We start from the raw sequence: 25,639 nt of genomic DNA, 5'->3' as shown, positions 1-25,639 counted from the left end.
AGCCACTATACTATTTATTTTTGATTTAATATTTAAGTTAATTGAAAGATTTGATACATTGTGAAATTGAGAAGAGAGTTTGTCGGTAGCTTCTGCGAGACTGGCCTCATTACTTTTTAAGTCATAATATAATGTTGAATTAATTTTTGAAAATGTAGAAGATTTAATTAAAATATTTTCTTTTAGCAATGAACTCAGTTTTTCTCACTATTCTGTACAGCTTGTATAGCGTTATCATATTTTAACGCATCATTTTCTTCTAAAGTGCCAAATATTGTTTTTGAGAGTGTGCCAATACCAGCAAACCAAGCCACTCGTTTGAAATTACTACTGATCAAATGTGAAAAGGAAGAATTCTCGGATACTATGTCATTTAATATCGGGTTTTGAGAGGTTCTTATATATAACTACATTCAGTGTTATAAGAATAAAAAGCCTGGATTTCAGCCGTCCGTCGGGATTAGAATTTGGAGAGAGACTGAACATGGATGCTATGGAAAAGCCCAGGAATGCTGAACAAGCTAAAAGGATGTAGGGTGAGCATGTTAGCGTACATATATTTTACGACGTAATAATCATATAACTCATTGATGAAAATTGCATACATAAACGTCTATTCTATGATTTGAGTTAAAGGAATAATTTATACATGTAAAAGGATATTTTCATGGTAATTACTAATTTACACTAATGTAAGGTATAAAAATATTATTTATTGAAACTATTCTGGTTAATTTAAACATATATTAATATTCTATAATAACTTTGTTTTTATTAATCATCATGTAAATTAAAATTTTGTACTTACCACACTTAGATTTCAATTTTTCGATTTAAGCCTTATCTATACTAATATTATAAAGCTGAAGAGTTTGTTTGTTTGTTTGTTTGAACGCACTAATCTTGGGAACTACTGGTCCGATTTGAAAAATTCTTTCGGTGTTAGATAGCCCATTTATCGAGAAAGGTTATAGGCTATATTTCATCACGATACGGGCAACAGGAGTGGAGCCACGGGGGTGAAACCGCGCGGAGCAGCTAGTTAATAATAAAATGAAATTTTCAGGGTAGCTACCTGATAGATAGAACAAGTTTTTAAAAGCCAAATGGTTTTTTTTCGTGATTTTATTTTTTTACGGGCCCTTGAAGTTTTGTAAACATACTGTGTAAGTAATTTTATCTTTCTTGGCGTTAAATTATTTTTTTTTTAATTCAAAGATCTTTCTTAATAATTAATATTACCATACTAAATAGGCTTATATTTTAGCTTAGAACCCAAAAAAAAAGTAAGGCTTTTACCGCAATAATTCACGCCACCATAAATAAAAATCTCAACGTACTCAGCGATAGGTGAAAAATTGAAAAAACGTCATAACTCCGAAAATACGAGAAATCGCTTAACATACATAGAGGTGATTCGTATAGCAATCTAGGTCCTCTACCTCCCAGCCTCAGTATATCGCTACTGTTTGGCCCAGTGCCCATAGAAAGTCACGATCCGCCCCTGATTGTACTAAACAATCTTTTTTCTGTAATTTTACATACAAAAGAACATAAAACACTACCTATTTCATGTGTTTAGTGGCCTGCTCTACGAAATCCAAAAGTTCGAAAATATAAATCGTATAATCGAATCTTAAATGGCGGCGCTTATCATTCCTTCTCTCTTACACACGGCCGTACGGTATGCAAAAAATAGGGTAAAGTGAAATCACTTAAATGTATTTGATTTTTCGTATAATAGTTTTTATCATAAATTTACAATGACAATTATGTATTTGCGATAGTAAATAATATTTTATTTGAATTTGACATAATATTATGTTCTTTGGGAAAAGTGGTTCAGTTTTATGGGCTCATTACGAGTATTATGGGAATTTTGTTGCATTCTGTATAAGTAAATATGATAATTCATATAAATACACGAATATAATAACAAAACAGTTTGTTAACAAACAAATTGAAATAATAAATAAAATAATTATCCATTTACGTTTTTTTTTCTGACCTTACCATAATGTCAGTTTTGGCCGCCATTGAAGAATCGTTTCTTTGACACGCGTTATACATGTATGCAAACATTTAGTACATTTAAAAACTTATACATTTACAACTAACAAAAGTCTTTGCTGTTTTATTGTAAAACATATTTAGCCAATATCTGGTCGCACATTACGTTTCATTCCACATATTTACGCGCTATGTAACAATATACATTCATTATCTGGTAACATGGTAGCGTTCATTGATATGAATTAGACACGTTAGACGGTAAGAGCCAATGTCAACCTCTGACACTGCAAGAGCGAGTGAACTGGGGTCTGGGACGTTGTATTTTTTTAACATTTTTCTGCCAATAGCGCGGCGTGGGCGCCAATGGACCAAAATATTCACATTCTCGACGCCCGCGCCCACCCGCTCCATCGTGAAGATTACTCCACGGATATGTAATTTCTAACTCGATTGTGACACAAAATAATCTTTGTCAATAAATTTTAGTAGCAGAGGTTCTTTTTTCGAATTGTTTGATACGAGTCGGTGATGGAATCTTGAAGTAAGAATAAAAGTTGTTTGACTTTCTTCTTTGTTTGCGATTTATTCTTGTATCTTCAATTAATATGTACTTGTTTTATTATAAAATTTACCTTATATTTTACTATACGCAATGGGTATTATGCTATTTAACATATTTCAAATACAACGACCTATTATTTTACAATAAATCGTGTGAAACAAACAAAATGTTTAAAATAAGCGCTAAAGTTTAAGTTCATTTAGCACATGGTAGAGTTTCAGACGTTCCTACAAAAACGTGCAGGATCCCATATATAATGCATTGACCGTTCCTTTGTTTGTCCAGCACTGCACAAGGATGGCCCCACGACTGTGTGAACAGCTGACTACAATTTTTCAAGGCCAAGAAATAATGCCCGCTTTATAGTGCAAATACATAATATATCACTAAAGCTCGATACACATGTATTATTAGTGTTCCTTGTACGGCAACGACAAAAAGTTGTGTTATTCAGCTTATACTTATGTATATTCTATATTTCTATTCGACTCTACAATTTGGCTGTGTGTACGGTGCCTTACACGAGTCTCAAGTTAACGATATAACAGCTAAATCATTTAGGTACAAACATGTTTTGTGTGACAGTCAATAAAAAAAATAAAGAACGATTAATGCTAATTTGAAGTCTAGAACTGACATCGACGTTCTTTAAATTGTTTGTTAAATAAAATGGGAGATATCTTATCTTATCTATTAAACTCTTCAGTGTATTATACTTATATATTCTTAAATAATATGTTAAAATTTGGAAAACGATCATATTGTCAAGTTTTTGAATCTAAAAACTTACTTTCTTTGTCGAAAATCGAAATCCTATAAACAAGTTACGTATTAACATATAAAATTCCCATAATCGGCATTTCCTCCAATTTGATACATAACTTTCTCATACTTCGCATCCTACAATAACGTGACCTCTCTAAATTCCACCAGTTACATTAATTCGAATAACAAGTAACAGATGAACGTTAAAACAAATTAAGATCAAAGGAAACACGGCACTTATAAACAGGTATTACTTTTTATAATCGATGACCACTTCTCACAGAAGCGATATTCATCTAAAAACTATTCATTTTTTATTAATTACAGGATCTGTGTTTAATTTCCTGAAACGCACTGTGAGAATCTTCTTGAATGGCCACATTCTTGTTATAAAAATGAACGTGTTTTATAAGTTTATTGCCAGTTATTAAAGTTTATTTTGTAGCGTATTAATACATATTGATATTTTATTTTCTTGATAGATCAAGATGAACAAGTATCTAAATAATATATAGGACTATTATTTATAAAGTACCTACCAATTAGATCGTATTTTTTACAATACAATGATTAACATTAAAAATTTGTTTTAGCAATTTTTTGTTTCTTTCGCTGGTTTGTATATGTGTAGTCGTATAAAGTATTTAGGTCGGTTAATAGTTGTTATACTTTCTCTTTTGATGTTTGTGAATTTTTTTTTAATATGTACTTTAACACCAAATAAGGATGTGATACGTGAAATTCTATTTCAAAAACTATTCAATACAAGATAATATATTATTAATTCTCATGAATGCGGATCAGCGAAGTAGGATTTCGCGAAAAAAATTAAGAAAACACGTCATTGAATGGCGATATAATTCCAGTATACGTTATAAATCATCAATATTAATTTACATCCAAATTGATTAAATTATTCAGCAATGGAAGAGAAATGGACGGGCAAAAACCCGTTATAATCGACTTTATACACTTACTACATTACTTTGATTTAATTATGGTTTTTATAAGATTGATGTTGCGGACCAACATTTTACTTACATAATTTCGCATGTTATATTCGTACCCGTTTTTCTTTTCCTTTTTTTTAGTAAATGTATGGATGGCCTACTGAAAGAAAACTACAAAAAAACCTTTCTCAATTAATAAAGTCTGGCTTCGATATTATACGATCAGCGTTAGATATTATAACTTTTAATAAAATTGAAAATAATAAAAAAAAATCACGAAGTCGCAACACTAAACACTATCTCACAGCTCACTTTGTCTCTTAATCATAATTTTAATAGTGTTATAAAGATGGCACTTAGGTTAATTCCAATTTAAAGAATTGTAAGAACGTATATGGAAGGTTAGGCAAGTAAATCTAAGCGTGGAGTCGCCATCCCGGCAGTATAAAACCTGTTTTAGTTAATCATCATAATTGCGTCCTCCGTTAAGGCTCCGTGGAAGCTGCTATAAATACACACCTTATAACGCACTAGAAATTGAAAATGTTTCGTTTTATGTTTGTTCTATAGTTGAAACTTGAATTACACTTGCACCCTGAAGAGCTATATGAATCGAGTAAGTAGGTAAGCATTAGTAATTGTACACAAAATGACGTAGTAATCGGGGAACAATTTATTTATCTTATGAAATCTGGAAATCTTGTAGAAAACAACCTTCTTGTGGTAAACGACTAGCATTCTCAGATGTCCTGGATATGTAGTTGTGATTTCAATATCTAATGTTAAAATGGATTTGATATCTGAGGGCATTTTCTAAAAGGATTCCAGCGCAATCTAATGCTTTTTCAAATCCAAATACCTAGGTATCTACTATACAATCATACATTCTAACTTATAATACATTCTAACACTTTGAATAAGTACATAGTTTATTTTACACGTACCTAGCTACAGAAATACCAGAAAACACACAGCACAAATAAAATGAGTTTGAATTTTCAAATACTAGATTCTACGATGAGATAACGGTACATATTTACCCTGTGTCGAATCAAAACTGTCGCGATAAATTTTGTACGTTTGACATTTTATTTTTGGCTGCTAATAAGTCTATTGAGTGTTTGGGACAACGTGCTTTTAATATTCTTATCTTTAAATACTTTTTAAATAGGTGTTATTAATTTTTATCGACTTGTTTATATGGTTCTTAATATTTATATTCTAAACTGGACGGATGGTCCGTTTAGAAATAGCATATGCATGCTGTGAAAAAGATAACAAGGTGAAGACCTTGCAATATGAGGACTACAAATTATTTGAAAGAAGAAAATTCAGCACTGATCATTGAATTTAATTTATCATAATTCATAGCTCGTATTATATAGATAATATTATTATCTATAATACTTCATTGAGGCATAAGATGGGATAAATAGACGATACTGTAAACTGCAGGAAATGTCGTGAGTACGAATTGGCAACTACACATAAGTTGCCACGTGATCTATCCTGTTATGTATTTGGATATTGAAAAAATAATTTGTGCTTTATTTAAAAATATATTAGTAGTAGAAAATTTAATTTTTGACAATTCTGTAGGTATCTAATAATTTTATTTTATATTAAACTCATATCGACATGTGTTTAATAATTCTACATTAATTTCAAAAAGCGCCAAATTACAATTTTACCACAGATCATCGAAAAACAAACCAATTAGAAAGAAAAGAAACATGTGCAATGGCGTGTAAAGGATTATTTTTAGTGACCGGATACTCGGATAGGCAAGAATGCTTTTTGAATTTCATGTTTGAAAAAAAGGTTAACAAAAAAGGCGGACAGATACCGCGGGACATGTGGCGTAGGAACAAAAGGCACGTTTCAATTTGTGATACACATGTATAGTTCCACATTGCGTGGTCACCTCCAGACCTCATGTGCTCGAAATTGGTCCGGAGAATGTGATGATTGGAATATTCTAGATTGTTTTCGCCTTTTATAAGATAATATTAAAGATTTGAGGTTTTTATTCATTAGCTATTTAAAGTAATGGTAACCTACGTAATTTATTAACTCGAGTTGTTATCAGTATGAGATGCTTTCGTTTTTTGTGATAATCTCTTGTTTACTTGAAATTTCAGAGATAATTGGATAAGAAAATGTACCTACCAATTAAAGGATTCAAATAAAGGCTATTTGTAGTGAGTTACCATGATAACCAATGATAACCATTCAATATTAAGCTAATGAAATAAAACCAATACAAATATTAAAATTCGTCATTTCATGAATAAACAGTACTGAATCATTGTCAAGTCGATGACTGAATGAATGACGTGAAGGATTCTCAGAATAAATGACCCAGGGGCCGTAGACAAAGTAACAATTCAAAAACGATAACGAAGTTAAGAAAAGGCAAAAATGTATGGGATTGACATACGCCGCGTTAGATCACGTGGTCTATCTAATGTCAATCCCATACATTTTTGCGATTTCTAACTTCGTTATCGTTTTGTAATTGTTACTTTGTCTAAGGCCCCTGGTACTTGATTGCTATGGGCAAGATACACGATAACTTTATCTGCTCTATATGCAGCTTTATTCGTAGAAAAAGATATTTGGTAAGAAATCAACTGGCCCCGTTTTATGCATATAAAAAAGATCACTCTCACTGTAGTTACGGAATATGTACATCAAAAATTAATAACGCTAACGTTCGCGGACGCTTGCATTAAATTTTCTATATTCTAGACTGAGCCTAGCCCTGCGTTGATAATATGAATATGAACCACATATGAACGAACGATTTAACAAAAATAGATTGAAACAACGAAAATGTCAACACGGCAGCGTTATGTCAGGTACAATGATCGTTCATGTGAATGGATTAGTGAATAGTGAATGACGTTTCATGCATGTTTGTTTACGCCTGCGCAACGATCGGCTAGGGTCGGTCGCGATCGCTCTGGAAATAGCACGCACGGCGTTGAAGAGTGCGGTCGTCGACCTGCGCCCTGCCACCGAATATTGGTGCTCAATCCTTTCCACTGAGCAGTGAGCTTGCTGATCACTGCGGTCTGCGGGGTTGACAACTTGTCACGTTATTAATTCGATTTTAAGGGATTATGTCAACTTTTATACGGCACGAGAAGCGTAACAGTTGACATAATTGCGTAATTGGTTGGTAGCTGTTGTGTAATCTTTATATTCATATTAATTATATCTGTAGAATACATGAAAGAATTCATCAGCTCCTCCGAATAAAACTTTATGATCTTCATAATATAATAATGCAATAACTAAGTAGGTACTAGGTAACTGCTTTTCATTCCATAGCCAAGTAAAAACGAACAAAAAACGGATCATATTATTTTATTGACTCTCCTTTATTTTAGTTTTTAACTATTTTGCATGTTTCTTAGGTCTAGTACCTACCACCACCTTTTCTTTTTTATGAAAAAAAAAAAAACATTAAACGCCAAGGAGAACAATTAAGTGCTTCAGTTCTAAATATTACTTACAAAATTTCTCATGCGAAAATCCGTACGAACATAACCGCATTGTGCTTTGCGCTTTAACATATTTTTCATCAGTAAATTAATTCAGATTTCACAAGCTTAATTGAATATGCAATATAAAAGAGGTAATTATATCAATAGTGGGCGATACCATGCAACTGAGTCCCACACCTAAAGCCAGGCCCACACAAATGCATTCACACCCATGTAGCCTACACTTAAAGGTGGGTTTACACAATAAAATTGAATATCTATAGGTAGTAATATTATAAAACTGAACACTATGTTTGGTTTAATGCATAAACTCAGGTACTACTATCGGTTCGAAATGAAAAATCACGCTTACTTAAAAAGAGCGGAGCATCGATAAAAAAATATAAATATTATGCTAGAATGGAAAAGAATTATTCGATTGAGAGAAGAAAAATAAGTGGGCACTGGGCACTACACATGCTCTAATGTGTGTGTATATTATACTTTAATAAACCATCTTTTCTGTTGAAAAACATGATAAAGGTTTACAGTAAGTATATCTGATATCATCAGTTGAATTGAATTGTCCGTTCAAGAGAAAAATAGAAGATAATATGTTTAATTTAGAAATAATATCTACCCTTATTTTATCTAACTTAATCTAAATATTATCTACCTTAATTTAGGACCTATTGTAAAAGGAAGAAATAAATAATTTGAATTTGAATTTATCTGTCATAACAAAAAATATTTGTTAATAAACATCGACATCCAAAGCAAAGCCTCACCTCAGTAATTAACCAAAAAAGACTAGAAACTTCGTAGTTAACTATGCCATTCACACCTACACCTCGGTTTCCCCGCCAATTTGTTTTGTAACGATGCACTGCTGGTACCGAATTCTTAGCCAACCAGTCACCACGAAGACGTGGGCTGCTGGAAAGTAGACCAAATCACAGTTATGCAACACTGCAATATGGCCCTCGCCATATTTGACGGGAAAGTATCCAATCTCGCTATGGATAACACCCTTATATGATAACAAACGTCGAACGAAATTTTATGAATGAAAATCATACCTACATAATACATATGCGTAATGGATGATGTGTGTTTATGATATAATATGTACGCTGTTGTGATAAACGCTTTGTATTTGTATAATTAGATTGTCTATTCATTAGAAAAATCGGTATTTGCGATATACATACTATAAAAAGTCGCTCGGCGCCAGCCGTGTGAGCTGTACGTGTTGTTTACGCGCAGGCGCTTAACGTCGTTACTCGTTTAAAATGTCTGACAATGCGTGTGCGATCGATCCATGCGGCGGTGTTTTTAACGAAGAATCGGGTGGCGAACTATTTGGTTTACACCCTATGTCTGCGGTTATGTCTTCTGATGAATCAATACATCGTAAACGGGTGAGAGATTATAGTGATTTAGACAATGATGATTTTATTGAGGTAAATAGAAAATCGAAGCGGTTAATTAAGAAGCAGTCGAAAAGAAATGCAGTAAACGACAATCAGGCAACGAACAATAGTTCGATTCATTCTCAAAGTTCGGATATAATATATGAGGTTACTTTGACGTCAAAAGATCAACTTCCTAAACAAATCGCTTTCGCAAAATTGTTAAGGGACTTGAACATTAAGAATATTGTAAGAATTAAATTTAAAAGTAATTATAAAGTATCGATTGCTTTTGGAGATAAAGAGAATGCTGACTTCTTAATACAATGCGAAGAGTTAATTAAAAGAGATTGGAGATGTTATAGAACTGATGAGCTGAAATTTTGTTATGGTATAGTGAGGCAAATAGATTTAGACACAAGTATAGAAGAGTTACAAAAGATTTTTGTATGTGAGAGTGAGATAGCCTCTTTGCGGCGTTTACGTCGTCAAAATAGTGAAGGGATATGGGTTGACAGTGAAACTATTCGCATTTGTTTTAAGAGTACCGCTATACCGCCTTATGTTTCTGCATACGGTTGTCGTTTTATAGTGGAACCGTATACATTCCCAGTCTCGCAGTGTGCGAATTGCTGGCGCTTTAGTCATTTGAAAAAATTCTGTCCACATAAAAAAAGTGTGTGCCCTAAGTGTGGTCTTAACCACGAAAATTGTGACACAAAATTTTTCAAATGTGTAAATTGTGGCGGTCCACATATGGCGATTGAAAGAAGTAAATGTCCGGAATTTAAAAAAGAAAAAGAGTTAAGATGTATAATGAGCGCGGAGAACTGTTCATATAAAAAAGCATTGATGTTGTATACAGAGAAGATGAAAACAGAATCTTTAGGAAGTCAGAATACAATAGTGGAGAATACAAGTATAAGTATACCGAATGATATGGGTGTTGATAGGAATGTTGGAACTTACAGTGGAGCGGTATTAAACCAGAATAAAAAACATATAGATAAGGGATACACAAACGATCAATTTTTAAATAAGGAGTCGGAGAACATTTCAGTGAAAGAGGGACAAGAAGTTAGAAAAAAAGTGAAAAATAAACCCAAGAAAAACCGTGATGATAGAGAGGTAACTGTAGATCAGGAAATAAGTGAGTGTAATGGAGAAGATGATGAACCCAGAGAGAAGCATAACTTTAGTTTTATTAGGTTACTTAATAGATTAAGAGACATTATTTTATCAAGAAAAATGCTGAGCGAGAAATTCACGGACGTGTTAAGCGTAATGTTTGAGGAGTGCTACCCATTGGTAGCGGATTTATTTAGAAGGGGAGAATTCTTCTCTAATCTTCTATCTATTTTCGGTCATGGATAGCGTTCCTGTTAAGCAGCGCTTCATTAACATAGTCCAGTGGAATTCGCAAAGCATCAAACCAAAATTGCTAGAGTTAGAATGTTTGTTAATACAGAATAAGATACATATAGCCATCTTAAGCGAGACTTGGTTGAATGAGGAAATAAATATAAATATGACTAATTATAATATGCATAGAAAGGATAGAATTGATTCATACGGGGGGGTAGCAATTTTAATTCACAAATCAATCATAACTGAAGTAAATCATGTTAACATTAATAATCCTGGAATAGAAGCAGTAGCCGTAAAAGTACTAAATTGTAAATTTATTAAAAATATAGTTTCCATTTATTGTCCGTCATCAGTTAGAACAACTCAATCAGATTGGGATGAACTTTTTTCTTTGTATAGATATAAAACCATAATAGCCGGAGACTTTAACGCGCATCATACAAATTGGTCTTCTAAAAGTGATGTTAGGGGTACTCAGGTGTTAGACGCTTCACTAGATAATGACTTTATTGCTATGAATACAGGAACCGCAACTAGAGTTAAATTGGTTAATAACCTTGTACAAGAGACTTCTCCGGATATTACATTTGTTACGTCTGATGTTATTGCAAATTTTACATGGGGTGTAATGAATGAAAATCTCGGTAGTGACCACATGATAATTAAAGTTTCTGTAAATTTTGAGGATGTTAGCCACTTTGTCAAAAAGAGAAATTTTAAAAAAGCTAATTGGGCAGATTTTTCTAGGACTCTTGAACTCTCGTTACTAGAATATAGTAAAGAATTTGAAAGTATTCAAGCTGCTTACGATAGATTTGTTGAAATGATCAATGAAGCTGCTGACAAACATATTCCATTTGTAAAAGTAAGCATTGACCCAGAGAATAAATTCAAGCCTAAGTCATACTGGAACCCATCTCTGTCTCATTTAGTTGCCCAACGTAGATTAGCTCTAGGCATATTTCGACGAAATCCGACTCCACATAATCTTACAATATTGGAAAGTAAAAATGAATTATTTAAATCTGAATTAAGAAAAGCTAGGTCTATTGATTGGCAGAAATTTTGCGATTCTATTAACGAAAGTACTACGTTATCAGATATGTGGCATAAAATTAAATGGATCAAAGGTAGTCGGAATTCCCGATTTAGGGCTCCGACTCGTGATTTACAAGAATTATTATGTAAATTAGCTCCTGATTTTGTCAAAGCACGTAAGCCAGAATTATCATCGGTAAATAATTTACTTGATTCATCTTTCAGTTTAGAAGAGTTAGAGGTGTGCCTCAAAAAGAAAGACACATGTCCAGGAAATGATAGTATTACTTATTCTATGATATTTAATCTTCCGAAAATAGGTAAACGCCATTTGCTTAAAATTTTTAACGATATATTCGATACTGGCTATATTCCTAAACAATGGAGGGATATAAAAATTGTACCTATACCTAAGTTAAATTCAAATTTAAGTAGTGAAGTCAAATTGAGGCCTATTTCCTTAATATCGTGTATATGTAAGATATTTCATAATATGATTGGTAAAAGATTAGAATGGTATGTGGAAAGAAATGGTATTTTGTCTGTTCATATAACAGGGTTTAGAAAATCACGTTCTTGTCTAGACTCAGTAGCTTGCCTTGTCTCGTCAATTCAGATTGGCCTTACTAAAAATATACCGACGTTGGCTTGTTTCATTGATGTAGAAGGGGCGTATAACAATGTTCTTACTGAAGCCGTAGTTAAAAAATTAGACCTTTTGAATGTGGGTTATAAAATGTGCAATTATTTTTGGGAGTTTTTAATTGAGAGACATCTTATAATTAATAATTCTGATTCCTGTAATGATGATAGTAATAGTAGTAGTAGAAGTAATCTTTTGGTTAGGTGGGCGTCTAACGGTTTGTGCCAAGGCGATCCAATATCTCCTCTTCTTTTTAATTTGGTTACTGCTGAGATTAGTAAAACCATTAGTGTAGGAATAGGTCAGTACGCTGACGATTTTGTAATATATTCGAGTAATCCCGTTATTAATAATAGCGTTCAGGATATTCAAAATGCATTAAATACTTTAGAATCTTTACTTTATGATATAGGTTTACAGGTATCGGTAGATAAAACTAATTTTTGTCTATTTAGCAGGGGACGAAGACAACATAATATAACTCTTAAAATCAATAATTTAGATTTAAAATATAATGAAAATATTAGATATTTGGGTGTTTGGTTGGATCGCTCTTTACGTTGGGGTAGGCACATAAATGAAGTCTGCGGAAAAACTCAAAAATTCATCAATATTTTGAAAGTCTTAGCTGGTAGCGGATGGGGAGCTCATCCTAAGCACTTAAGAAGGCTATATATAAGTATCATTAGGAGTAGAATTGATTTTGGCAGCTTTTTATACGACAACAGTGCACAATGTCATGTTTCTAAACTTGATAAAATACAAAATCAAGCGTTAAGAATAATTGGTGGCTTTATTAAATCCACGCCAGTGCACGTAATGGAGAGTGAAATTTGTATACCTCCGCTAGCTATACGTCGCAAATATTTAGCTTACAAATATTGTCTTAAAGCCAAATCTTTTTGTAATACTTAATCCCGCTACTATTCTTTTGGACAAGCTCGGTGCTCTTTGTACGAATAATTATTGGTCTAGAAAAAAGCAGCCACTGTTGGCGTCCACTTACATAGAAATTAAAGATGAGAGGCTTTTTACCTCTCACACTTTAGAATTGTTTCGGTTTAAAAATTGGGTCCCTGGTGTAAATATTAAAGAATATATATGTGATTACTTGGATTGTATACGGGATTCAAAAAAAAATTATAATTTGTTGGTTTTAAAAAATGAAGTTGTTCGTGAAATTGATATTAAGTATAGTCATTGTTTTAAAATATTTACTGATGGATCAAAGGGCACCGGGCTGCCCTCTGGTTGTGCTTATATCGATGTTACTTCTAAAGTAGAAGATTGTTATAAAAACTCGTCGCCTGTTTGTATTATGACTCTGGAGTTGTTTGCTATATCAGCTGCTTTATCCAATATTTTATATAATTATAAGGCACAAGATAGTGTTGTAATACTAAGTGATAGCAAAAGCGGTATACAACATTTATTACATTGTTTGAATGGGACTTTTAGAGGCTATCCTATTGCATACGTTATTATAAGCAAGTTTATTAAGGCAATTGAGAATAGTATAAATGTAAAACTACAGTGGATACCTTCCCATATTGGCTTAGCAGGGAATGAGGAGGCTGATCGTTTGGCAAAAGCAGCAATCAGTGACGGTTCGGAGATTTATATTCTTCCGAATCACTCTGAACTCTTACCTAAATTTAAATTTTTATGTTTGGAGCAGTGGCGCGAGTACTTTGATCTCCGCTCAAAAACAAAGGGTATTTGGTACAAAATTATTCAAGGTCAGCCTCATCGTTCACCTTGGTTTGTTGGTAATATACCGCGCAATATTGTTGTGTTGGCACATAGGTTGCGTTCCGGTCACATGCCATTAGGAGCTTTTGCACACATGATGGGCAAAATAGAGTCCCCTTTGTGTTTAATTTGTGGAAAGACCGAGGACGTGCATCATGTGCTTGTGGAGTGTGTCCGGAACGAGACGAAGCGGGTGGAAGTCTTGCAAAAGTTGGATGCTTCGCGGGCCAATATGGGAATTTTCTGTGGTTTTTTATCCAACCCTTCCTCGGAGGAGGCAGGGTTGGTGTATGGCATGGTGGGAGATTTTCTTGCAACTTATAGCGCTAGCTCCTAGGAGTTCTCATTGTTTTATTTAGAAATGTTAATTGTTATGTGTCTAGTTTGTAAGTTGTTTGTTGCAATGGGGCTGCCATGAACATTTGTTCAAAAGCCCAGAAATATATGAATAAAAAAAATAATAAAAAAACATACTATAAAGTTTATCAAATAATATTTTTAAAAGTAGTGTGCATGTTAGTTTGTGTGCTACCAATCTAAGTCTTCGATTGGTTTCATCGTATATTTACTGGAAGGTTCCTGTTTAAAAAAGAAATAATGGAATCATAGGTACATAATCATATACCTAGTACCCTAATAAATAGTATTTAAATGATTTTGACTACCATTTACAACAATTTATGGTATTTTAATTTTGATACAAGTAAATAGCTTATTTAACAGCAGCTTAGGTACATACAATAAAACCAACTGCTTCAATCTTTAGGTCTGTAGGTCATATATCTGTATTTTTAAAGAATTTTAATACATTCACATCCGAAAAGATGTGGAAAAGATAAATGCACACATTTGTTTAGTGTCAAAATTACGTTCTGTATTTACGACATCTAGGATTGCACGTGTATGCTCAAAACTGGAACGGATGTGAACTTCATAATAATCCATACTGTAGAATTTGATATACACATTTTACGGAGAACTAATGGAGCTGGAAAGTCCAATACTTTTAAAGTGACGCATCTCTATTTACAGCGTCGTGTCTTTCCGGGATTTTCTTAGAATCTCGTCTTGTGAACGCAGCGGAGTGTCCATGTTTGTTATAACTTACTATCCTTTTGATTTTCTCAGCTCTAAGTATTTATTTTATACAGGTTCGTGCTATCCGTCTTAATAAAGATAAGAAATAGCCTATAGAAGTAAAAGATGTTTTCATGAATTTTTACGATTCGTTGATAAAGTTCTGTCTTAGAAAAACATAAATAAATACACCTTTTTCAGAATATTATATAAACTTTTCGCTATTCATAAAGCTTTCTGAAAAATATTTTTACAGCGTTAAAATCAAACAAAAAATCTTCAAAAAATAAATAAAAAGAACTTCTATTTAAATATAAGATGAATCTAACTCCTTTATAATTTTAGGGACTTCTTAAAAGCTTTCATTTATTGTCCTGAAATAAATATTGCGTAGGTATTAACGAAATTCAGCTCTACTTTTTATTTTGAAAGTAAAATAAATTATGTTTATTTTGACAATGTTTATAATAAATAGATAATTATTTGGTATTTCGATAATTCCATCATTCAATCAATGATACATATGTGTAAAAAATCAAAGGCGATATTCCGTCACACATAAATAAACGAAAATAATGATCTTGCATTACCAATTTGAGACACCATATGTCCTACAACAGCTACCTAACGCCTACTAACTTAGTTAATGGCCAACGAGTTTTTAAAATTACAGATTGAATAAGGATTGGATAAGTTATTCAGTCGCCTCCTCGCTTGTCATAAGTGGGTTATGCATCCTACGCTGCATTTTAAATTTGGTGTTGGAATGGAATACACAATTTGCCTCTTATACGTAATTGTTTAATCCAAGGTGAGTAGGTTCATAACATTAAACGTTATAATACAAATTATTTGACATGGAAAATTCCCAAAGCTAGTTATTGTTATTCCTTTGTCTGTGTACGTGATTTTCGGTCAGATTATTGGTTTTTGTAAAGATTTATTGAGCTGGGAATACCTTTTAGAATTCTTAATTATGACAAATGAAGTACTGAAGTAAGTACTACTTATAAAGTTTTGGTATAGAGCGAAGAAATACATTCAACATACAAGTTCTTCATCCTATCAAGTAACATATTACAACATTCACCAATAGCGCACAATGTCAATACTAAATACCGCATCTTTATTACTAATCTCAACAAAGAGTTGTTCAACAATGGCTCAAAATTTTCTATTTGCATATCATAAAATAAACATTATATGGCACGGTACGCGCGTTGGTCTGATGCCAAAGTAGGGTTTCCTGCGCCGCTGTAGAAACATAAATGCAAACAAACATTTGGCATCAGCTCACGAGACAAAGTAATACATAATACATATCTTCTCGTAATCTGTCCCCGTGTAAACGATCGTAGCTGGATCCGTCTACAAAATGAATCAGGATGTGCACTCCACTGATTTCTTGTACAAAAAGAGTACACGTTTATCGTGAGTTCGCTTTTTATTTAATAGGCCAGTTGTCTGGTATGCAGTGAGTATTATCTAAGCCGTGTTGTTGGCTATATTGTACAGACAATTGTTATATGTATTTTATTTTGTCGTTTGTAACAAAGCTTTATTTTAAGATACAGAATATAATAATTGATTAGGTTAAACTAAAAGCATTGAATCAATGTGCAAGTGAAGGTACCTACGTTGCACGCGTAGATACCAATGCACTTATTTAATTTTACAAACTGACATTATAGCTACTTGTTTAAAAATAAATGAGAAATTGTCTGAAAAGGGAGTACTTGAACATTTATTCTATGCTATTTGAAATGTGGTTGCATCTAAATTTATCCCAGTTTAGCTAAAACACAATTTTAAAAGCCAACCACTCATTTAAACTCATTATGAAGCAAACAAACAGAGCAACAAAGCGAAATAAACAATTGTAAAGAGGAGCGCTGTCACATCCGCTCGTATCGAAACCCCAATACAAAGGAAATAAATGATAACTATAAAATCTAGGACATAGCGTCCGCGATGCTCGTTTAATTTGCAATTCTATAAAGTATGCCTTACAGAGCCCGAGGGATGTACCCGCCTTGCATCGTAATTGCGATGTTACGCGATCTCAAATGAGCTGCTTATCGATCAATCGCTAGAAATTATTATTTCCGAACGTTTGTAATGCAGGATGTGATGTTTTTTTCTTAATTTCCATTTGTGAACGGAAATTAATCGCGCCCATTATTACTATGATTTTTATCTGGAATGGAATTGATAATGCCGAGATGTTTTCATTAACGTTTTATGTAGTGAGTAATTAATTTTGCTGTATGGGTTGTTTGGTCGTGAGTCGTGAGCTGAAAATTTAATGTCTTTTGTTTTAAGACATTTTCAACATATTCTAGGGCAGTTATGCTTTTTCTTTGTGTTCTTATATGATTCATTAAATGAATAAAATTATATCCAAAGCGATATTTAAAATATACCTAAGTATACAGTTTATCGGGTCTTCATTGAAAACTAAAAGTTATAAAAATGTCAGGATGATTAAAGGTCTGACCTTAAATTGACGTAAATTAATATATTAGTAATATGTCGGTACCAAGTCTGTACCAAATACAGAGTGATCGATTCAGTTATCATAATATGATGGATTATAAAATATTAGGTAGGTATGTTCTTTTTTCTTTACATGTTTTGAAACGTAGGCCCGGTACCTATAGAACCATTAGTTACTCTATCTACTAACCAAACTGTCAAAAATAATTATATTTTATTACCAAAATCTACCGTCACCGTTGTTATCTATTATAAAAATAAATACATAGATGAAAATTAGTAAAACAATAAATTCTAACATCCTTTTGATATGAGTCATTTTAGAAAACGATTACAAATGCCACACTAATTTGCTTCAAAACATCCAATACGCAAAATATAACTTAATATTAATATTTAATAATAGCCTGCGTGAAATGTTTGTTTTAAATATTTAATTTTAAACACGCAGATAAAATTCGGCCGCCATAAAAACGTTAGTGATAAATTTGCGATATTACGAGCGGAGTGCAGAAGGTAGGCACTTCCTTCAGTTATGTGACACCCGGTCCCCTTATCTCGTTCATTGATAGATTACGAGGTCGGGCTCCCGCTCATTCGTATCGTTCAGCAAACGGTCACCGAGTAAAACTCATGAATCGTTCATTCATTCGAATCCGCTCAATCAGTTTGTTAATCGAGAAAAGAACGCAATGAAATGCAGTAGGTACGTACAAAACTTCGAATAATTTTATAATTTGATAAAGGAACAGTAACTGGAGTTTTCTATAATTTGGATTTCAAAACTGACTCATGTTGATCTGAGATAGTTTTTGAAAATATTTTTAAGTGAAAATATGTGAAAACATATAACTAGATACATATATATTTTTTATCTAACAATTAATCGACGAATTCAGATATGCTCTAGCTCTATGTAGGTACGGAATATTTGAAACTAAACGATTAATAATAAAATGTCAGAAAATCGACACGAAATACGATTTATTTAAAATTATTTATAGACCGAATGTGCGTGTACAATAATAATATGTAGCGTCTAAAATTTTAATATACATACTATAATTAACACTATAAATAGAATACATAAAAAAGTAGGAGATGAGGAGACTAGTTATATTCACATTTCAGAGAAAAAAAAATATAGGTATAAAATTATGTTAAAGACGAAAAAAAAACCAAACGGTGCCAGCTTCAAAGCCGAATTACAATTATTGGCTTTTTAAAAAGGATAAAGAATTTGAAAATGCGCACAATATTCAAGCAAAGCATTGTACTTTATCTTATCAAATTAAATAATACACCGGAGACCTTTTTTGTCTACAATTTGTTTTCCCAAGATGGAAACAAAGAGGTCTTGTTCTCCGAACGATAAACAGTAGTAGATACAAGAAGACTTCCTGATACTGATATAAATGTATTACTGTATTGTTTGCCAGTAAAACCACGCTTGTCGTCGAGCAACGGGACTCGGCTTCTGTTACCTGATGCACTCAATTGGCCCTATCGCCTACTAACAACTTTTAATTTCCTCCATACTACTTTTTAATAACAGTAAATTGTGGATCTGTTATTTCCAATAACGTTATTATCTCGCGTTATAATTTCCGTCGTAGTATGCTGTATGTCGTATGGATAGGCGACGATAAATAGAATCGCATTTGATAAAGAAGAATAACACATGTTTTGAGCTATGAATGTACCCATAAAATATCAGACGTTTTTATGCCCAAATGAAGCCGGTCATCCGACAATTAATACGATCTGTTTTAGATCAAACAAATTATCGTCAATTAGAGGCCGTTCGTCATCGTGTAACTCGTGGGGAATAATTTTAGTTGAACTACAGCAGAATCAAGGTTGATCGAGGTATAAATAGACGACGCACCGAAGGTTCTGGCTGGTGAGTGGTCGTCGGAGCGACAGTGGCAGTGACACTCGCGGTGCGCGGTCGCCGGCGCGGGCGCAGCGCGGATGCGCGCGGGCTCTCTGGACGCGACTGTTTCAGGCTCATTCACTCGTACGCATGAATGAACTAATGCCAGCACGTGGATGAAAAACTGAAACGCTCCGAGTCGGACAGCGATAGCTGAATCGACCTTGTCTATCCGCGGCTAGTCTAGCGGCTCTAGCCTGTTAGGTAACCGCGTGATGCAACTAATTATATACTTTATATTTTGCAAAATAAACTCATAAAATTGAATAGGTATACTTTTGAATACGATTTATATCTGTTCTAGTCGTGTTGAATGGTTTTAAAATATGTTGGGACGTATTTATATTATGATGTATATTTTCGCAGATTATGAGTCACAGAATTTCTAAATTCGGTTCCGAACCAAGAGCCGCAAGAGCATCTTTTTTTTTTAATTGATACCAATAATAGTTCCTATTCTTTGTTTTAAACTATCATCAATTTAATTCACAAATTAACCCAGGCTGTGGGTATTGAGTTGAGTTTTAGATTTTTCTTATTTCAGCAACGGAAGCTGTGAATTATTATTCTTATCTAAGTCTGCAGTAGGTAGTTCTAAGCGTTGATAAAAATTTGTATTAAGCAAATAAACGCGATTCAAGATGCAATGGAAAAGACAAAAGAAATAATATGAAAATAATTTATATTTTTATAATTAGCGGTTCTTTTATCATCTTTATGTCGGACCTATTAGTATTTAGTAGTATACGACATACTGACTACTGTTCGCAAAAATAGTTAAATTTAATCACATAAATTTCACTAAGTTATACTACATATACTTACAATGCTAGAAATTTAGCATTCTAATAATTTCTAGCTTTGTCCGTTATCGGAAATGCTAAACAGCTGTAGAACTCAACTGGACGACTGGAAAATCAGCCGGTAGGCCTTTTTTCAAGCTGATTCCGGACACATTTCATTAAAACATAAAGGTACGTCCTCTATCACTCCACTCCAATATTCACATGAAATATTCAAAAAATTTAATTTTCATTGAACAAGAATCAAGTCAATAATAATCATTACTCAATTTAATGTTAAAAATTAAATTCTTCCTTTATCACATTTCCCCATCAATACCAAGGCTTGTTTGATGAAGAAATGTGTTTGAAAATTTATACCTACTGATTATTGCAGTTATAAATTACGACGTATAATTAGTAGGTTAGTTTAAATAATATTTTACCTTAAATTTAATGTTTTTTATAGGAAATATAGGATTGTTTGTGTGTCCACACAAGAACTAATTAGTTAGTTAGTTTAATCTAATTTTATAAAATCTTTAGAGATCTAGAAGTAGGCAACGTTATTTTTTTAATTCCGTATCATTCCGCATTATCGTATAGTGTTTATTTATGTTTGAAAGAATTCGATATATGTGGGCTTTTTTAATTATTTCTTGTCTTCTTGTTTTCGATTTTAAGAGAGTTTTAGGTATATATTTTCGTGGTAATGATAGATATTATTTTTGTTTGGATGAGACGATATAACCAACTAGGTATTGAAAAAAAATCTTCAAAAATTAAGTACCTAGTGTATGTACCAAAAAGTAAATAAAAAAAAATTCAACAGTTTTATATACCTAAATTAAATATGGAAGACGCAAATACATGAATGAAAAACGATGGTTATATTTAAACGTCCAAATAAATTAATTTATTATGACACCATTCAAAATGCAACCGAAGGAGCTTTCTTGGAATAAGAATGAGCTTATGCAGATACGTAATTATTAATTTCACCGTCCGTCGACTTCAATTTGCATCATAATAATTAATTAAAACCCTTTGCATCTTAAGGACCTTTAAGAATATTTTTTACACACTTAAACTTGATAAAAATCTGAAATTGACCACATATTTTATTATAATTATATTAAAGGCATACCTTAGATTACAAAATAAAAGAGGCATACTTACGTAAAATACAGCAAGAAATCGGAATAAAACTTCACTCATTCAAATTTGGAAACAATCACTGAACTTCACAGCCAATTTGATGAAAATTTAGCGGCGCGCAAATGCTGGCTTCACCAGGAAAGGACCGGAGAGCTTTGAGCTGGAAGTATTCCTGGTTGCGAGATCCGCACATGCGCTTTGCTCACTGGGGCGTGACCTAGACCCTGAAAACACCACCCTCTTCGCCCACGCGAACTGGGTTACCATGGCAACTGGAAAATGTGCAACTAAAAAATTTCATAAAAACCTTTAAAAATCACCTCTAAACTACCAACAATTGACATAATACCTAGTGCACACTAAAAGTTTTGCGTTTCTAGCCACCCATAAATGTTTGAATTTTGAATGTTATATTTTTTTAACCTATGAAGTCTCATAAGTTGAGGAAAAAAAAATTTGGCTGGAAGCTCGTGTCAATTTTTTTTTATCTCAAGTTGAAGTCCGTTGTCCGTAGCAAAAACGGAACTAACACGAAACAATTTTAGGGCGATGATTTTTGATGATTTTAAAAGTTCGTTTTCTCCGAAAGCTTGCACTGCACGCCTTCAAAATACTTTTGGGAGGGAAGCACCTTATTTGAGCACTGTAAGGCATTGATATGCTGAATTTCATCGCGGCCGTGTTTCTCTTCATGATGAAAGTCGTGAAGGTCGACCCTCAACTGCGATCACGGAGGAAAATATGGCTACCATCAGACGACTAATTTAAGAAAATTGCCATATCACTTATTAGGAGATTCGAGGACATCTGGGGATTGGTATGAGACAAATTCAGAAAATTTTACATGAACATTTCAAAGTTAGGAAGCTTGGTTGCCGGTGAATTGCTCCCAAACTCACTCCAGAACAAAAACGACATCGAGTAGATTGGTGTTAAGAAATGCAATTAAAGTACAATTACGGACATTCTAATGCCGTGTATAATATCGTGACAGGACATGAAATATGTATATATGGTTATATTCCAGAAAGAAAACACCAATATTCTTTGTGGGTGTTTGAAAGTGACAGCAAACCAACCAAATTAAGGCAGGCGAGAAGGGTTGGCAAACAAATGATTGCATTATTTTTCTCTTAGACGAATCCTGTCTGCACTATCCCACTTGAGTAACAAAAGACTGTTAATGCCGAGTGGTACACCACTATTTTTTGCCCAATGTCTTAGAAAAAATAAGAGAAAAGCGACCTAGAAGTCGCATCTTGTTGCACCATGACAGTGCTTCGGCGCACACCGCGAACAAAACAAAGTCATTTTTGGCTACTGAAAACATAGAGCACATGACTCATGCCGCACGCAGTCCTAACCTAGAACCTTGCGATTTCTTCCTTTTCCCAAAAATCTATGATTCAATGAGTGGTTCGACATTTACGAGGCCAGAAGAGGCCGTGGTTGCTTTCAAACAGCACGCAGAAAACATACCCTCAGACCAATGGTCCTCATGTTTCCAGAAATGTTTTGAACGGATGAAAAAGTGTTTTAAATGTAACGGAGAATACTTTAAAAAGTAGTAAATATAATATTGGACAAATAAATTGTTTTGTTTATTAGTTACGCAAAACTTTCAGTGTGGCCCACGTATAATCTAGAACAGACTCATCTTTTTATTTTTCTTAAAATTTTTCGCTATTATTTGTTTGCACAGATAATGAACGAAGGCAGTTAAAGAAAGTAACGCATTACCTACAAACTTCGCTCCTCCCAATGAATCACGAAACGTAGCGGGCATTGGTGTTTCCATGGCATGGTATGAGGTCTAGCCTTGCGGAAGCCATTATTGATGGCAAACAACACCAAAATAGGTTCAAGCCTGTAGGGCTTTTAACAAATTACCGCGGGCTTTTACAGTGCTAATTGTCAATTACGTGTGCTTGGTCATCGGATTACACTTTTATATTTTATTCTTGCAAAGCAAATTTAGACATTGAAATATAAGGATTATTTTTATAAAAAAATTACTAGATAATAAATAAATACTCAAAAAATTCCTCACCTCTACAACAATTTTATGTAGTCTTAACTTGGTTTTCCGGGGTGTAACTCGCTTCGTGACCGGCTAATATATATAAAGACATCTTTAGCATTAATTTTTAGATTCAAAACACAGAAGATGAACTTAATAAACTTTTGAGAATTTCAGGTAGAGGCATATGGGAAATTAAACAATTGACGCTTTCTTACGGTACATCTACATCAGACCAGAGAATGCTCATTCTAACCCCACTATGTCAAACTCTTTTAGTGTAAACAGGCGTAGAGCATTCTTTCGTTGTTCTTATAAGTGCGTTAACAATGATTCTATGTAAATTGTAAAGTTCTAAAAAATTCAAATATTTGTAGAAGAAAAAAATATTGGCGGCATTTCAACAGGTTTTGACTTCAGAACAGTCGAACCATGCTGTTTCTAATTTGTTGTCCAGACTGAAAATACTCGGAAATTATACTTCACTTAAAGTTGTTTAATTTTATTAATTACTAGCTTCCGCCCGCGACTCCGTCCGCGCGGATGTCGGTCTTCGCGTGGATGGTTATTTCTCCATTTTGAGTACCTCTGTCAATAACATCTTATAAATATCTATTGGACCCAATTCCCAAATACGGCTAGGCCTATAATAATACGCAACGTGTGTTCGCGGTTCTACGGAACAACGTATATGGATAAAACTGAAAAATTAAGATTAATTTTTTTCTACGTATTTTTTCAGGATAAAAAGTATCCTATTTTACGCCCAGGATAATAAGGTATAATTATACCAAGTTTCATCGAAATCGAACCGCTAGTTTTCACGTGATGCCTTCACATACAGACAGACAGACAGACAGACAGACAGACAGACAGACAGACAAAAATTTTTTTAATCACATATTTGGGTTTGGTATCGATCCAGTAACACCCCCTGCTATTTATTTTTTCAATATTTTCAATGTACAGAATTGACCCTTCTACAGATTTATTATATGTATAGATTTTAGCTAACAATTGATTGAAATTAAGCAATTTCTTATAAAGCTATATTATAGATAAACGGGTATTCTATTACATATGAAATAATGCTTAATCTCTAATACGTTATTATACACAAATGTCAAATGAATTTGATGACTACTTCATTGTGTTACGTGTTTCTAATTGTACGTCCACCACTGTAGATACTTGTAAAATATTTTTTTTTACTTCTTTGGTTCTAATATTCTTTGATACAATTAATAGACTATTGTTGCTGGGATATTTCTAATTTGTCTTGTATTTAATCTACGGTTTAATTATAACTAAATGTTTTGTGTAAATTATCAACTAAATGGGACACCAGCTCTGATAAAATACATTAGTTACGATATCTACTTACCCACGATTAGTTATTCCGCCTCCTTGTTAATTTGTAACAGGTTTAAATTATGCGAAATTTTCAAATTATTGCGCAAAATTGCCCATTCAGAACCTCCCACATTGATCTACAAGTAAGGCGGCCAATACTCGTTCAGGTAGGCTCGTGGGCCCATTTGGTTGAATGCATATTTCATTCACAACTTGAGATAAATAATAGGTAAACGTCAAGGATAGTGACCAATTGAGATTGTGCAGTTATTTCAATTACGAAATAATGCATACCAAGACCGTACCGATTTGGAATGTAGGTTGACTTTTCTAACAAGCTAAATGACTGGCCGATGGATTGCAATTTTGTTTTCCATTCAAGCTTCGTGCCTTTGTACATAGGAACAAACATTGTAGTGTTTTGTTCGTGTATTCCATTAATAAGTCCCCATTGAAGTTTGCAAAAGTTATAAAACAGCTTTCTGCTATGAATGGAATCTGGAATTTTCAGACTGTAGAGTGTAGACAGTGCATACCTACTGTTGGATCTCGGGCACTGCAGTTTATTCGGTGTTTCCTAAAAATCTATTTCGTATTTATTTCTTTGGATTATAATAATAGGATTTTTGTTTATTTAATACTAGTTCTATGTATAATAAGTGGATTACATGTAATATATATTAAGTTCAGGATACATCGCCCATTTTTGCAAGTGACTACTATCAAGCTAATTTTCCGTTTGTAGCTTTATTTTGATGAGACGCCCAATAATTTCGTGTACGAAAGTGTCTTTTTTTTTTTTTTGTAAGGTGTTTCTCAATGT

General features: G+C 33.3%; 2 protein-coding genes across 2 annotated transcripts in view; one reads left to right on the top strand and one right to left on the bottom strand.

Moving 5' to 3' along the window:
- The window catches only part of LOC123691638 (protein sprouty), a 52,677-nt gene extending 33,097 nt beyond the window's left edge, over positions 1-19,580 (bottom strand). The window contains exon 1 of the mRNA XM_045636137.1: positions 19,456-19,580. The gene's annotated coding sequence lies outside the window, so the exon portion shown is untranslated. The remainder of the gene's footprint in view (positions 1-19,455) is intronic.
- LOC123691915 lies at positions 9,074-10,567 on the top strand. The gene has a single exon (XM_045636501.1). The coding sequence runs from the start codon at positions 9,074-9,076 to the stop codon at positions 10,565-10,567; it is 1,494 nt and encodes a 497-aa protein (XP_045492457.1).
- Positions 19,581-25,639: the final 6,059 nt, after the last annotated feature.

The sequence above is a fragment of the Colias croceus genome, chromosome 5, assembly GCF_905220415.1.
Source record: "Colias croceus chromosome 5, ilColCroc2.1".
Lineage (NCBI taxonomy): Eukaryota > Metazoa > Arthropoda > Insecta > Lepidoptera > Pieridae > Colias > Colias croceus.
This window is presented reverse-complemented; position numbering and strand designations above follow the sequence as displayed.

What these genes read in the sequence shown, in the direction of transcription:
- LOC123691915 (XM_045636501.1), top strand. Translation starts at nt 9,074, where the DNA reads ATGTCTGACAATGCGTGTGCGATCGATCCATGCGGCGGTGTTTTTAAC.